Source organism: Anastrepha ludens, chromosome 3 (genome assembly GCF_028408465.1).
Source record: "Anastrepha ludens isolate Willacy chromosome 3, idAnaLude1.1, whole genome shotgun sequence".
Lineage (NCBI taxonomy): Eukaryota > Metazoa > Arthropoda > Insecta > Diptera > Tephritidae > Anastrepha > Anastrepha ludens.
In genome coordinates, this window is record NC_071499.1 from 65,005,503 (window position 1) to 65,023,104 (window position 17,602).

Sequence of the window (17,602 nt, forward strand, 5' to 3'; positions counted from 1 at the left end):
TCTGTCATCACCCGTGTTGGTGCCTTAACATTCCTCCATATGCGTGTTTTACTTGCTTAGACTACTGCTAAAGAATTTCAAACATTAGAGACATTTGCACCAATACACCATTTTTTTTTGTAAAACCTAGAGAATTTCCAAAGTACTTAAGAATCTTATTAGCACAGCTTTTTAAGTCATTTAAACAAAATGAAGTATGAAGAAGTTGCATTTTTACTCACGCCTTCGATGGCATTTTGCTCTTCTGCTTTCAGGTGCGACCACGAATTAAGTATCAACAGTATAATACGAATTAATTGTCACTCAAAGACTCTTGTCCACAAGCGCCATAATAACAACAACAACAACATTAACAATTACAAATATTCTTAAAGCAATAAAGAGACAGAGTTAAGGAAGAAGAAGTAAAAAGGGGAGTCGTTCCTGATTAAAATTAAAACGGCATCGACAACGTGCAACAAGCTCACGTCGAAGTTAATGCTGTTGAACTGTAGCTACGAACAACAGTCCGCTGACATGTAAGTCAACCCTTTCAGCCATGCGAGATAATTGACAGCAACAAAAGGATAATCGTTAAAGGATAAGAGAAACGACATCAGGCGCATAATAACTTCGTAAAGTGAAACCAATTAAACGGGCGCGTGATTCCAGTAGAGCAGCCACCTAGCAACCAGCTGCAGGCGCAAGACAGGCAGCCAGAAGCAAGCGTGCAATTTAAAAATAAAAATTATATAAATAATAAAAGTAAATACAAAACCTGAGCGAAACAGAGTAAAACAGGCGAAAACAACGTTAAAATAAGGCCTGTGCTCGATAACAGTGGCGGCAACTCTGCCATCGGTAGCGCAGACAACATTGCCGATTGTGTTGAAAAATTCTATAAATAACGCATGCAAGACTTCTTTTTACAGTAGCCAGTTTCAGTAAAAAAAATATACAAAAAACACAAACACAAACAAAGTGCTGATAAAAATAATCGACTAACGAACGCCAAAAGCGAAAGTCCTTGCAACGTCAGTTTTAAGCGTGAAAACGTCAGTTGCGGAAGTGAGAGACGGAAACGGAAACGACAATGATTTCGTTTTGATTTATTTTTTTTCTTTTTCTTGGAATTTATTTGTGTGCGACGCCCCGTTGGCATTAAATAAAATACAAAAAACGTTCGAAAAAGAAGAAGTAAATAAATAAATGATACGCAAGAGCGGATGGCCGTTTTATTAACGCCAATTCAATGCGATAAGAATTACTCCACTTACCAATAATCACAATAACAATAGCAGTAACAATAGCAGTTATATTCAACACGTAACAAATTACAGCGTAGCGTGACTCCTCTGCTTACTCGCTTAACTGACAAGCTGACAAAGTGATTACTCGCCTTATTTATTATTTGTATGAAAGCATTAATTTCAAGTATTTTCCGAGCCATTTTCTGCGCACCCAAATACATGCATAAATACATACATAGACTTAACGTATACGCCAGTCCACAGTTCGGACGCGGGAAATTCATTTATACTACGGCTGAGGCCAAGTGCAATTAATCGACTATTTTTTTTCGTGCTTGGCTGTTCTAACGAATAAATTCTCGTTAAGTTTTCATTAATTTAAATATAACTGTGAAATAATTTCCCATTAACTTTGTTATTTATGAAAATATTTAATCAGTTATTTTGTGCTTATGAAAAAATTTACATATAAACAGAGTAATTATTTAGAATCCTTTTGATTTCGGAACTAACGCACATATCGATAAAACGTACAATAATATGGTGCACACATACACATGTGCACGCATACATACAAACTATGTAGTGTAATAACAAAGGACGTAATTAAATACAAACAAAGGCGCGCCGCGTGAATTGTCGATAATTTGTCGACTTGTTTTTATAAAATTAACGCCAAAATCAGCGCTGAAAGGCAATTTAAACAGGAAGAACAACAAAATGACGCATTGGCTGTTAATACTGTTGGCATTGTTGATGTATGCAGGTAAGTCGAAACATTTTTTTTTTAATTTGTAATTAATTGGTAGTTCTTTTATAAAAATTTAACGCTTAAAATATTATTTTAAGAGTTTAATCATCCCAATTTATAAAAAAACAAAAACAAATAGGAAAACAAGTGCGCGTAGCGTAGTACACATAACAGAAGTGAAACTTTAAAGGCAGACAACGAATGAGGGAGAGACCCGAGAGAGATTGAGAGAGAGAATGAGAGAAAGAAAGAATATATACCTTCTGCTCAAATATGAACGAGACGTTATCAATAAAACGGTCCGCGGATGACATATGGCAAAAATACATTTTTTGTTTTTTTGGTAGGACTGTTATAAGCTTACATGGCAAATTTCAGCGTGATATGTCACATAGTTTGTTTTCTGTGCTACTGTAAACAAGTCAAGCTCAAGTTTCTTCTTCGAATTCTCTTTTATGACTTCAACTGTCTCAAAATGTTTTCCACGGAGCGGCAACTTGAGCTTGGGAAACAGGAAAAAGTCGCTTGGAGCCATGTCAGACGAATACGGTGCTTGCGGAACGATATTAACTTTATTTTTGTTCAAATAATCGCGAACAAGACGTGATGTGTGAGCTGGTGCATTATCGTCATGCAAGAACTATGACTTGTTGTCCCACAATTCCTTCCTTTTAAGACGAATGCTCTCGCGCAAACGCTTTAAAACGTCTAAATAATATTTAGCGTTAACCGATTTTGCGATTTGTGCGATTTTCAAGCACAATTTCCTTTACTTTTCCGATGTTTTCGTCGTTTACTGATGTTGCTGGACTACGTTCATGAGGCAAGTTTTCAACCGATGTACGGCCCTCTTTGAACGATTTGTACCACTGGAAAACACGTGCACGCGATAGAGCAGAATCCCCATAGGTTGTCTGCAACATTTTTAAGTCATCTGAAGCCGAAATTTTGTTGGAATAACAAAATTTCAAACAAATTCTTTGTTCAACTTGAATTTCCATCGTTAAATTCGAAGAACACACTCGAGCTTGACTTGTTTACAGTAGCACAGAAAACAAACTATGTGACATATCACGCTGAAATTTGCCATGTAAGCTTACAACAGTCCTACCAAAAAAACAAAAAATATATTTTTGCCATATGTCATCCGCGGACCGTTTTATTGATAACGTCTCGTCCATATTTGAGCAGAAGTTATCTAAATAAATTCACAACATTTGCAGATAATACAAATAGATGAAATACACAAAGAAACGGAGAAGAGTCGACCGGTGTAGGTAAACGCCGGACACAAACCGTGGCAACAACGCGCACTACTCCGAGCGTTTATCACTCGCACAAACGCAGCGATTCCATGACCGCAGCAACGGCACAAATTACCGCAAGGCAATTCCAATAAATCCGACACCGGAATGGATAGCACTTTATAGTACGCACAAACACTAGCCAGGTAACGGAAATTAGCGCCAAAAAGTGGGCACCAAAAAACACCACCAAAAAAGGGGACCAAAATCGCCCCAAACAGTAGGCACCAGGGAAACATAAAGCCAAAAAGTAGGTACCAAAAATATTGTTTCCTACAAGTTTGCACCAATAAACAAGCGCCAAATGTAGGCAGTGTTATTTCTTACTAGAAATTAGCAACCACAATGAAAAACTCAGGAAAAATAGCTTAAAGTGTATCTAAAATATATATAAGGTATAGCTCTCTCTCTCCTTTTCCTCTGTGTTATATCTTTTTTCTCACTCGCGGAACGAAAATCCCCAAAACGTTGCATGGCCTTCAAATTTTACTCTCCATTCTCGCTCGTCCATCGACGCCTAAGAAGTTTCCCTTCAAAAATTTAAGGAAAGTTCTAAGTTTAGCTTCGATTTTTAATAGTAAACGTCATCCAAAGTAACACAGCAACTGCCGTAAAATTTCTATTAAATTTTTTTTTATTAAAATTTGTCTATTGTTTACGAGTAAAAATGCCCTATCCTGAAATTATTATGCAGGCAGTATATAATAGGACTATGAATAAGTTCGTTACGGTTTTACAACAGATGGCGTAACTTGATTATTATTCCATCGATCCACATTTCCAAACATTCATTGGAGAGCTACTGTCGTAAGGCACAAACGTCAGTATAAGTTTTTTATTTGAAGCGTAAACAACAATATTTTTACCACACTTGAAAATGTCGAATTTCGTGCCAAATAATGTGTTTTTGCGGGGAATTCTTCTTCATTATTTTAATATGAAGAAAAAAGCAGCCGAAAGTCATCGTATCTTGGTGGAAGTTTATGGTGAGCATGCTCTATCTGAGCGAACGTGCCAGAAGTGGTTTGCACGCTTTAAAAGTGGTGATTTTGGCTTGGAAGACGAAGAACGCGAGGGTGCGCCGCCAAAGTTCATGGATACCGAATTGGAGGAATTGCTCGATCAAGATCCGGCTCAAACGCAAGAAGAGGTTGCAAAAACTTTGGGAGTTGATCAATCAACCATTTCCAAACGTTTAAAAGCCATGGGAATGATCCGAAAGGTAGGCCATTGGGTGCCGTATGAATTGAAGCCAAGAGACGTTGAACGCCGTTTTATGGCATGCGAACAACTGCTTCAACGGCACAAAAGAAAGGGTTTTTTGCATCGAATTGTGACTGGCGATGAAAAGTGGGTCCATTACGACAATCCAAAACGTCGGGCAACGTATGGATACCCTGGCCATGCTTCAACATCGACGTCGGCGCAGAATATTCATGGCCTGAAGGTTATGCTGTGTATCTGGTGGGACCAGCTGGGTGTTGTGTATTATGAGCTACTGAAACCGAATGAAACGATTACGGGGGATGTCTACCGACGACAATTGATGCGTTTGAGCTGAGCACTGCGAGAAAAACGGCCGCAATACGCCGATAGACACGACAAAGTTATTTTGCAACATGACAATGCTCGGCCACATGTTGCACAAGTGGTCAAAACATACTTAGAAACGCTCAAATGGGATGTCCTACCCCACCCGCCGTATAGTCCAGACCTTGCGCCATCCGATTACTATCTCTTCCGATCGATGCAACATGGCCTGGCTGACCAGCACTTCCGTAATTACGATGAAGTCAAAAAATGGATCGATTCGTGGATTGCGGCAAAACCGACCGAATTTTTCACAAAGGGAATCCGTGAATTGCCAGAAAGATGGGAAAAAGTAGTAGTAAGCGATGGACAATATTCTGAATATTAAATTTGTAACCATTTTACGTCAATAAAGTTTCAAATTTCGAAAAAAACCCGCACGAACTTATTCATAGTCCTATTAGGTTAACTTATTTATTTCTTAAACTGAATTATTTTCGTTTTTATAAAACATAGTTTATTCTATAATAAATACCATAATAACCCAATTTTCGCACTTTGTACCGGACTTGTGAAAATTCGACGAACTTAAGGAAATTAAAAACTTTTAATCAAAATTAAAAAAAAGGTAATTGGGTACGCAATTCTATAGCTCCTTAAATTTTAATATGACGAAGTGTGAATTTGAATTCGTTCCAAATTTTCGCTGAATTTTTATAATTTTTTCCCTTAACACTGTTGCGTTTTTTTTTTTTAAAAAAATGTCGTGATTTTGTTACATAAAGAAACTACACAACACAATTAAGGGGAAAAAAAGTAATACAAAATTCACGGGGCATTTTAGCAACTTCAAATTTACACTTTATTATTTGCTGTAGCTGAATGGGTTGAGGCATGACTACGATTCGATAGTGGATGGGTTCCGAATCCGTACGTGAGACACCAAATGAAACACCAATTTTTTCTAATAGTGGCAGGCAATAATAAACCTCTGAATGTAAAGGGTCTTTCAAATGACGCGCCTTGTTTTAAAGTGAAACATATAATAATCCAGAGTCTTTCAGGTTTCACTATATTACTGAAAAATACCGCTCTTAACAATATTAAGTCAGATATTACAACATTTATATATCCACCATGAGCACGTGTACAGGCAAAATCCGTCAAATACTCGACTCATGAATGCTTCTTCTTCTCTTCTTAATTGGCGCGATAACCGCTTACGTGATTTTGGCCGAGTTTAACAAAGCGCGCCAGTCGTTTCTTTCTCGTGCTAACCGGCGCCAATTGGACACACCAAGTGAAGCCAAGTCCTTCTCCACCTGATCTTTCCAACGCAGAGGAGGCCTTCCTCTTCCTCTACTACCACCAGCTGGTACCGCATCGAATACTTTCAAAGCCGGAGCGTTTGTATCCATTCGGACGACATGACCCAGCCAACGAAGCCGCTGGATCTTTATTCGCTGCGCTATGTCTATGTCGTCGTAAAGCTCATACAGCTCATCGTTCCATCGTCTGCGATATTCGCCGTTGCCAACGTGCAAAGGTCCAAAAATCTTACGCAGAATCTTTCTCTCGAACACTCCAAGCGTCGCTTCATCGGACGTTGTCATCGTCCAAGCTTCTGCGCCATACGTTAGGACGGGCATGATGAGAGTCTTGTAGAGTGTTAGTTTTGTTCGTCGAGAGAGGACTTTACTGCTCAGTTGCCTACTTAGTCCAAAGTAGCACTTGTTGGCAAGAGAGATTCTACGTTGGATTTCAAGGCTGCCATTGTTATCGGTGTTAATGCTGGTTCCTAAATACACGAAGTCTTTTACAACCTCAAAATTATAACTGTCAACAGTGACGTGAGGGCCGATACGCGAGTGCGCCGACTGTTTGTTTGAAGACAGGAGGTACTTCGTTTTGTCCTCGTTCACCACCAAACCCATTCGCTTTGCCTCTTTATCCAGTTTGGAGAAGGCAGAACTCATAACGCGGTTGTTAAGGCCGATGATGTCAATATCATCGGCATACACCAACAATTGTACGCTCTTATAAAATATTGTGCCTGAGCGATTAAGTTCTGCGGCTCGTACGATGCTCTCCAACATCAGGTTAAAGAAGTCACACGACAGCGAGTCACCCTGTCTGAAACCTCGTTTGGTATCAAACGGCTCGGAGAGGTCCTTCCCAATTCTGACGGTGCTGCTGGTGTTGAGCAACGTCATCTTACACAGCCGTATTAGTTTTGCGCGGATACCAAATTCAGACATCTCGGCATACAGGTAACTCCTTTCCGTACTGTCGAATGCAGCTTTGAAGTCGACGAAAAGATGGTGTGTGTCGATTCTCCTTTCATGGGTCTTTTCCAAGATTTGGCGTATTGAGAATATTTGGTCGATGGTAGACTTTCCAGGTCTGAAGCCACACTGATAAGGTCCAATCAGTTGGTTGACGGTGGGCTTCAGCCTTTCACACAATACGCTCGCTAGGACCTTATAGGCGATATTTAGAAGACTAATCCCGCGGTAATTGGCACAAATTGCAGGATCGCCCTTCTTATGGATTGGGCAGAGCACACTTAAATTCCAATCGGCAGGCATGCTTTCATCCGACCATATTTTGCATAGGAGTTGATGCACGCACCTTACCAGCTCCTCGCCGCCATGTTTGAATAGCTCAGCCGGCAGTCCGTCGGCGCCCGCGGCTTTGTTGTTCTTTAGCCGTGATATTGCTTTTCTCACCTCGTCATGGTCGGGTAACGGAACGACAATTCCGTCGTCAACGATTGGGGTATCGGGATCTTCACATTCTCTATGACATGCGCAGCTGTCCCCGTTTAACAGGTTCGAGAAGTGTTCCCTCCATAATTTAAGATTGCTCTGTACGTCAGTCACCAGATCGCCGTCTTTGTTCTTACAGGAAAACGCCCCGGTCTTAAAACCTTCTGTAAGCCGCCGAACTTTCTGGTAGAATTTTCGGGCGTTGTTCCTATTGGCCAGCATCTCAAGCTCCTCGCACTCACGTATTTCGGCCTCTCGTTTCTTCTGTCGGATAATACGTCTCTCTTCCTTTTTCAGCTCTCTGTAGCGATCCCACATGGCTCGCGTTGCGCCCGATCGCAGCGTGGCTCTATAGGCAGCATCCTTTCTTTCTGCGGCAGCATGACATTCCTCGTCGTACCAATTGTTTTTTCGGGCTCGCCGGAATCCGATTTCTTCTTCGGCGGCGGTACGTAGGGAGCGAGAAATGTTGCTCCATTGCTCGCGCATGCCGGTTTGTTGGGCAGTACTCTCCGAGAGCAGGAGTGAGAGTCGAGTGGCGAATCTTCTGGCTGTCTGTTGTGATTGCAGCTTTTCGATGTCGAACATTCTTTGCGCAGGTAGATGTACGTTTTTTGCTGCACAGAGGCGGGTGCGCAGTTTGGCTGCAACAAGGTAATGATCCGAGTCGATGTTGGGTCCTCGGATCGTACGTATATCTAATACACTAGAAGCGTGTCTTCCATCTATCACAACATGATCGATCTGGTTTCGCGTTTTTCGATCAGGAGACAGCCAGGTAGCTTGGTGGATTTTTTTATGCTGGAATCTGGTGCTGCAGACTACCATGTTTCGGGCCCCGGCGAAGTCGATCAGCCTCTGTCCGTTACCGGATGTTTCGTTGTGCAGGCTGAATTTTCCGACTGTGGGACCAAAAATTCCCTCCTTGCCCACCCTGGCGTTGAAGTCGCCAAGCACGATTTTTATGTCGTGGCGGGGGCAGCGCTCATAGGAACGTTCCAAGCGCTCATAGAAGGAATCTTTGGTCGCATCGTCCTTCTCTTCCGTCGGGGCGTGGGCGCAAATTAGCGATATGTTAAAAAAACGCGCTTTGATGCGGATTGTTGCGAGACGCTCGTCCACCGGAGTGAACGACAGTACTTGGTGACGAAGTCTCTCTCCCACTACAAATCCGACACCGAATTTGCGCTCCTTTACATGGCAGCTGTAGTAGACGTCGCAAGGTCCTATGTTTTTCTTACCTTGCCCCGTCCATCGCATCTCTTGGATGGCAGTGATGTCAGCCTTTACTCTCACGAGGACATTAACCAGCCGGGCAGAGGCACCTTCCCCATTAAGGGACCGGACATTCCAGGTGCATGCCCTCAAATCATATTCCTTATTTCGTTTGCAGGGGTCGTCATCAGTAAAGGCAGTTCTCATCCGAGGCTTTGCAGTTCTTTTCATTGGGGGGGATTTTTAAGTGGCGGGTCCCAAACCCAGCGCACAACCAGCTATCCTGGAATGTTTCGCCTTCTCACGTTAGCTCACTCCCGAACGGGTGTTCGGAAGCTACCCAGAGGATACGTGGGCTAATCCCGGCCGTTGTGAGCTGCTTGAACCATATGTAGAAGAATCGTCCTGGCCACTCCCAAGTGAATGGCGATCAGTAACTTTCCCCACTTGCGTGGACTTCTACACATGGAACCAAACTCAGCTGAATGGCTTTAAAATAATGCGTTATCAGTTTGGATGTGAGAATTCTCTAAGTCTTGAAAGCAGCTAGGCTATCTGCTTTTATTTATCGTATAGGTTTTAAAAAAACTGTTGCTAAACAAAACTGCTAAAAATCAATTCACCTTATGAGCTACGTTACACTTTGTTAGACTAGAATTGAATGGGCTATAAAACTGCATACACGCATTTTTCTAAAAATTCTGATTAAAAAATTTGCATGTTTGAAGAAAACGTTTCTGAAAAATTTTTCAATTTGCACAAATTTAAAACTTGTATTGACATGGTTATTTATATTAGTAGAATTAAATATATTTTCATAAAAAAATATAAAAATGAAATAAAACGGGACAAGCATCTGGATTAACATATTTTACTGGAGGAGGCACTAAAACTGGAATAGTACTAAAATTTATTGTTGAAGTTGGGCTCAGAAAAAAATTCAAATCAATGAAAGGAACACGATATATGTATATCTGCTCTAATTACTTGAATACGTTTGGGTGCAATTATTTTATAATTTTCCAACAAATAATAATAGTATAATAATAATAATAAAAATAACAATTATTAAAGGCAGTGTATACAAAGATGTGAAACGAAGTCAAACCCGAAAGAGACTCCTTTGCTGTAGTGAGATGATGAGGAATTAAAAAAATTATATAACTTTTTAAACTTCTTGTTGCCATTTGGTTTTGCTTAAATGTTTACCGCGCGATATTAGATGTGTTAGAAAAACTATGAAAATAGTAATCAAGAGGGATTACCGAAAAATTCTAGTATTAACGAAAATATTTAATTATCATAGGTATATTCAACATGTCCTCCAAAAACTTAACGTGCGCTTTTTTACTTCGCTACCCGCTAATATTGTTCCGTCCCCCCAATTTACGCCTTTCTGTATTCGTACGTAAGCGACTCATGGACGTTCCTATTTGTGAAAAGAAAAACAAATACTTTTCTGTTGAAACAATTTGTCTTCATAGTGCAATTTTTATAATGGCATCCATTGAATTTTAGCAACCACACTTCGAGCAGCAGCGCACTTTTTGGTAGCATAGTAAAATTTTCAACATAAATTCTGTATGCGCTTGGTATGTAGGACTAACTTTTGCTTTTCGAAATCAATTACTTTCCACCCAACATTCCGAGTTTGCAGAAATCCGAATGAAATGCCACAAAAGCAAAAACAAGCCAAAAGCAACCAATGCTGCTCTCAATCTTCTTGAGTATTAACCTGTGGAATTTTCAGTAAAGCAACTTTTTGTTGTTGGGTGCACCCACATTGTTGTATAGAAAAAAGAATACAAAACCCTAAAATTACGGCAAATTAATGCAGTCTTTTGCCGCGTTGACGTTTACTCGCAGTACAAAAACTTTGTAAATTCCGCGGTTCTTTGGCTGGTTTTTACCTCGCTTATTTAGTTTGTAAGTATGGATGTGCAATTATATAGTTCGTGTGTATGTATGTGCACATACAACCTGCAAGAAAAACATGGACTTGTAGTTCACAATTTTTTCGTTCACTATAGCTGTCTATTTGGAGAATGAGAAAATTTTTTTCTTAAATGCAGCAATGATTTTTTTTTTAACTCAAAGATACTAGTTTTTTTCCACATTTCACTGTTATTCCTATTGGGACAGTTGATCTAAACCCTACCTATACCGATTAATCTACCAGTTGTCGACTTTGATGCCATCTTACGGTAAGCCTAGTAAACGAACTGCTTCGACTGAGTTGGAATAAAGGCAAAGCGCTAAAGGATAACTTTGGAAAATTAAGAAATATTAGGTTGGGAAATAAACCTTTTTACCGAAGACCTTTATTTAAACAAATAATAAAAATTATATTAATAAGTTAATCAATTATATATTCGTCGTTGCTGTTTACAACCTGTTCCCACCTCTCGACCAATTTGTTGATGCCGTTCCGCCAAAAATCGCCTGGTCTGGTGTAAAAGAAGTTGTTGAGCCAGTTTTTATTATCGAAAGTAACGCCCTTCATATGGCTTGACAGGGAGCGAAAAAGATGGTAGTCGGACGATGCCATGTTCCGAGAATACGGTGGATGCTGAAGGATGTCCCATTCGAGCTCTCCGAGTGCAGCATTGACGACTTGTGCAGCATGGAGCCTGACGTTGTCGTGAAGCAGTACGGTTTGACCATGTCGATCAGTTCTTTTCAGTCGATTTGCCTGATGCATGCGGTGAAGCTCGGCAGTGTAGAGCTTCTTGTTGACCGTCGCATTCTTTTCGAGCATTTCCCAGTGCACGATGCCCCCCTCCCGGCCACACCAAACACATATTAAGATCTTCTTTGGATCAAGATCCGGCTTGACTCTCGGCTTTGGCGTATCTCCAGGAGCCACCCACTCCTTTCTTAGCTTCACATTAATTTATAGGCACCATATCTCATCTCCCGTGACGATTCGGTACAAAAAGCGTTGTTTATGACTCAATGCTCAATGGCGGGCGAGATGCTGAGAAGCAATTTGAAGGTGACTTTGTTTTTGTTCTTTTTTTCGTTGAGCTTTCGATAAGATACCCAGGCTCCCAATTTTTCGGTAAATTCCATTGAATGAGAATCGTTTTATGATCGCAGTTCATTTTGTCCGCCAATTCACAACTGGTTTGCCGACCGTTCTTCTTCAATAGTGATTTGAGACGTTCTTCATCGAAATCAGAAAGCCATCCGATAAACGTCGTTTAAGGTAGTAGTTCGGTGTAAAGACCGAAATTTCGACGTTTTTCATGAATCTTTTTTAAAAAGAAAATAAAATGCGATCGTTTTAAAGTTTTTACATCTTTTTATTGGTGGTGAAGAAAAAAATTGTTAAAGTTAATTTTATATTAATTTGTTTAAAATTTTTTACGTCGAAGTGGAGGCTTTAAGAAAAGATGAGTTGGTTTGGGGAGCACACAGCCTTCCAAGGTCATCTGAAATAAAAAAATGCGAAGAGATTATTATTCTATAGACTTTATTTTAGGTCCCGAATCTAAAATATACAAAAAACAAAAAAAAAAAAAATGGCGGGCTTGTGAAAAAAGTTCTCATAATCTTATTAATATAAGATATATAAATTGTTTAAATTAGTTTATTATTAAAAAATTAAATCTTTTAAAGGTCCGGGATCTAGATATGTGTGTCTAGAATAACGGGTTAAATTTTTAGCCAAATCGGTTGAATAGTTTTGAGTCAGTGTCACACGCTTTCATACACACTACGGCGCGCTCTCTTATTTTAGCTATAATTTTAAAAATAATTAAAAATTTCTGTCTGAAATTTGTATAGTATATTTTTAAGATGTTTTTCTTCCGAAAAATGTAAAAAAAAAATTAGATTTTTTGAATCCGTCACACCGGGCTACTCCTTAAGACATATCGGTACACTGCCTTGCACTGTCGGTGTTGTATGAAGTTCATTCCTAACTTTGTTTCTACGTAAGTTCATGTAATTATGTAACGTTCAAGTAAAATATGTAAAAATTTAGATTGTTTCAGGTTTCACTATTTTTATGCAAACTATGGCGCCGCAAAAATGATACCATCTAAATGTCCACCTTGGACACGTCTACAGGTTAAATCTGCCAAGCAGATATAAAATAGGGCGCCGTCTGGAATTATTCACTGCCGACTTCTAGATGTCACTTTTGAAATACCCTTTATTTTAAAAATAAACAAATCAGTGCAGTATTTATATGAAAATTGTTGATGGTCGCGCATAATTAATCACTTATCGGAGTATTTACAATTTTTGCAAATGGCTTTGTATATCAGTCGTATTTGACACTTGTGAACTAGACAGCTGCGTTATACAAACAGACAATCAGTGGATCGCGTGAAGATCAAAATAAAGATTCCCATCACTTAAAAACATTTTTTTTTAATCACTAAAAAGTGAAGCCTTGTTTTCCTGTTCTGGAGTTATATTTACATATACCTTTTCTTTCAGTTTCAAAACCTCAAACAAAACCGAACGCCATCCAGAAACATGAACTAAATTGTGATTAAAATCCGCAATTTAATGTAGGCTTAGATTATTATCACTCCCTGCAGGGTATCTACAGAAATAGTACGCATTTTTTGTGTTTTTTTTTTTTGATACCTTAGTAAGTTGCAACAAAGTGCACAGATGCCACTGCTGCAAAACCCGACAAATAAACTTTGTAAATTCGTTTAAGCTCAAGCAAAGGCGTGTACACTACAAAAGGATGTGGGACACACATACATACACATGCCATTATATACGAGTATGCAGTGGATGCAAGTCGTAAAATTTATTCACTGCAAGCACCACAAGCGTAGCAAAAACATTCAGACGAAGCGGCAAATGCCACAAAATTATGTGCTGGTGCAGGCCAAACGCAGCGCTTACTGTTGCTATTTCTGCATTTTCTATTGCCACAGTGAAAACTAGGACCTCCATCTACTTGTACAATAACCAAAACTACCATAACTCGTCTTGCCAAATACACACAAAGAAAATGCTGTCGAAATAGTTCTTACGATTAATGCGTGGAGGCGCGAACAAAGTGTAACTGTAAGCATGCGTGTGTGAGTGTGTGTATGTATGTGTGGGGTGTGGGGGTGTGTGTTTGCCTTTTGCAGCGTACTCTGTACAGATTTAATAGCGTTCGCATGCGGAAATGGCAATTCTTATTGCCACCACCTCAATTTGCTTTACATCTTCGAATAACTACTGTTTTTTTTTTTTTTTGATTGGGTTTTGCTACTCATTCGCTTCTTCTGGCTGCTTCTAGCAGGCGGCATTCCTCCATTTTGCGGTCCGGCAATTGTTAGACTACATTGAAGATTTAAGCCGACCAAATTGACGCAGCAGCTTGTTGAAATTGTCCGCATACATACCTACACACTCATGTAAATACTGCAAATACTACTAGGTGTGTTCAAAAAGTATCGCGAATTTTGAATTATCGCAGGTTACGTATATTCGAATTTCGATTGTTTTGTGGCGATATGTTGGTACTCATGTCTCTCACTCATGCCGACGAGTTCGGCCATTTGAAATGTTCAGTGAATTGTTGACAGCGGCTTTGCTTGCACGTGTTTCGGCTCGTCTTCGATGGATCAAAGAACCTGTATCAAATTTTGTGTGAAAAACGAAATTAAGTGCGCGGATGCATTCCGAAAGTTGACTGTGTCATACGGAGAAGCTACTTTGGACCAAAGCAACGTTTATCGGTGGTACAAAATGTTCTCAGAAGGCCGAGAAGATGTGAGCGATGAAAAACGTGCCGGCGTGCCGGACGCCCGAGCATTTCAACAACAAACGAAAAAATTGATGAAGTGAAGAAAATGGTGTTGGCCAATCGTCGAATCACCGTTAGAGAAGTTGCTGAGGACCTAGACATATCAATTGGCTCGTGCCATTCGATTTTTTTCAATGATTTGGGCGTGAGACGGGTCGCCGCAAAATTCGTACCAAAACTGCTCAATTTCGACCAAAAGCAGCATCGCATGAACATTGCTCATGAGTTTGGACTCTGTCCGCGACGACCCAAATTTGCTCCAGAGGATCGTAACTGGTGACGAATCGTGAGTTTATGGTTATGACGTGGAAACCAAAGTTCAATAATCTCAATGGAAGCTGCCGCACGAACCAAGACCGAAAAAAGCGCGCCAAGTTCGGTCGAATGTAAAAGTTTTGCTTACCGTTTTTTTCAATTACAGGGGCGTTGTGCATCACGAGTTCTTGCCACTGGGTAAAACGGTCAATAAGGAATATTACCTGCAAGTTTTGCGCAATTTGCGCTAAGCATACCGCCAGAAATGCCGGATTTGTGGAAGAACAAAAATTGGCTCTTGCATCACGATAACGCCCCTGCTCACACATCGTTGCTTGTGCGCGACTTTTTGGCCAAAAACAACACACTAATAATGCCACAGCCACCGTATTCCCCAGATCTGGCCTCTGTAACCTTTTCTTGTTCCCGAAAGTGAAGAGGCCCATGAAAGGACGACGCTACGTTACGATTGACGAGATAAAGACGATATCAAGATAAAAAAAAAATGATTTGTTGAAGTGCTTCGAAGATTAGAAAAAACGTTGGCACAAGTGCATAATATTTCGTGGGGATTACTTTGAAGGGGACAAAATAGATATTAATGAAAAAATAAATAATTTTTGAAAAAACACCAAGTTTGCAATACTTTTTGAACACACCTGGTATGCAGCCATAATAGGATACGCATTTTGGAATTTTCCAATATTAGTAGCAACTGTTGTTGAAGATGCTAACAACTATCACACTGCCGGCTGCTGTAAGAGCAATCAAATAAATGCTCGTGCATTTTAATTGCATACAACTAGGCCCTCTGGGAATGCACAATGACACAATGGTGCAGTTAAGCCTTTTACATTTTTAATTACGACATTATATTGGCATGTTGGTTGACACTTACACATACTTACGCAGTGAGTGCAAATACACACATGCACCTGTGCATAAATAAATCTCACTAAAGTTATTCAATTTGTGATTATATAATAGTGTATAAATATGTGTATGTGTACGCGTATGTATAAAATTTTTAAGTGTGAAAGTATGCCAGCTTATTGAATAGGTCACTATTAACACGATTGTGGAAGTTTGTTATTAATGAAGTGCATTTGCCCTTTAATTACAATAATACTGTGCGTGTTGTATAAAATTTCAACTGAAAATAAATCTGCGAACGCTGCGGTAAAAAACTCAATGAACAATTTTCACATTAATGATTATTTCAAGTGCAATTAAATTAAAACAGCTTTTGTTTGGTTTTTTTTTGCTTTGCGTAGCCGAATGAGAATAATACAAAAACATTTTACATTTCGTTGAAATATTAGAAAATTTATTGAAGTCAGCGATCCCATATCAGGTGATAAAGTATTTTGGACATTGTTGCAAATTTTCCTGAAAACTCATATTATGTAAATATAATAAAACGTAAACTGAAAAAATTACAAAAAAACAATAAAATTCTGTTCAACATTTTAGAATTTTTTTTTTTCTTAATTTTGTATGATAAATTAAGTATCAACTCACGAACAACGAATTTAAGGACTTACATACGTCCAGAATTTTCAAACAATCGATTTATTTTTCGATATTTCGAAATAATAGTATCTTAAGAATAAACTGTGAAATTTTCATGCCGAAATTCCCAATATTATAGCTTCTTATAGCTCATTAACTATGTAGAGAGCGGTCCGCGTGCTCCTGCAACTCAAATTTTAAACTCGTTTTACTCGAAACTACTTTTTCCGGCACGATCTGCACGATAACTCGTACAGTTTTTAATATTTTTTGATGCAGTTTATTTGAAAGTGTTTCCTCTGCAGATTTAATTTTTGATATTTTTATTAAGAAACTAGCTGTACCAAGCACGCGTTGCTACGCCAACAACTAAAATAAATTTAAGAAAAATAGCTTTAAAGAAAAATCAGTACACAAATATTTAATTCATTTTTTGATTGATTTTTTATTGATTTTGATTATTTCGAAAAAATTGTGACATTACAAAGTTTAGTTTCAATTCGAATTCGATTGAAGTGCTGTGGGATACACAATATTTCTTGTTTTTCCACCTGGTGCGTAGTCGAATAAATCAGAAGGTTTTCCAACACGTGAACAAGCCCCATAGAGCTGTCCATGTGAGAAGCATGGATTCTCCAAATTGAATCCACACACTTGTAACGATTGTCCTTGTGCTTTGTTAAAAGTCATTGCGAAAGCGAGTCGCACCGGGCACTGTAAACGTTTGCATTCGAATGACATCATTGGGATAAGTGGCAACAGTATTTCTTCACTTTTGAATTTTCCAGTCAAAATTGTTGCCTCGATAACATTGCTCATCATTTTCTTGACTGAGAGTCTGGTTCCGTTGCAAAGTCGTGGTGGATTTATGATTCGAAAAAGAATGATGGGTATGCCAATTTTCAATGTGAAAACGTGGGACGGCAGGCCTGGCAAATCAAGCGAATTCAAGAATTCAGTAGGATAGTTGACAACCATGTCTTGATTCTCCACAGTATCGATGGACTTATATGTTGTCGTCTCACTGGGTATTCCATGCTGAATGGTGAGGTTGATGGTATTGAAATCTATGTTTTTGGCTGCTAATATATCACGCGTACTGAGCCACTGATGGTTATTCTGGTTTCGTGCAATGTTTGGGAAAACTTTTTGCACCAATTTGTCGATGCTTTCAGGAATCTTACCGAAGTTTGCTGGCAGGGTGATACATTGTGTAGATTCATCCATTTCCATTCGCACATTTCCAATATCCAATAATTGTTTTGCAAAAT

The 17,602-nt window shown here is 39.3% G+C and overlaps 1 protein-coding gene across 1 annotated transcript in view; it reads left to right on the forward strand.

The window, feature by feature from the left end:
* Positions 1-266: 266 nt before the first annotated feature.
* The window catches only part of LOC128858109 (T-lymphocyte activation antigen CD86), a 261,339-nt gene continuing 244,003 nt past the window's right edge, over positions 267-17,602 (forward strand). Inside the window, exon 1 of the mRNA XM_054094096.1 lies at positions 267-1,995. Within this exon, the coding sequence (XP_053950071.1) occupies positions 1,950-1,995 (46 nt within the window). The 5' untranslated portion in view covers positions 267-1,949. The remainder of the gene's footprint in view (positions 1,996-17,602) is intronic.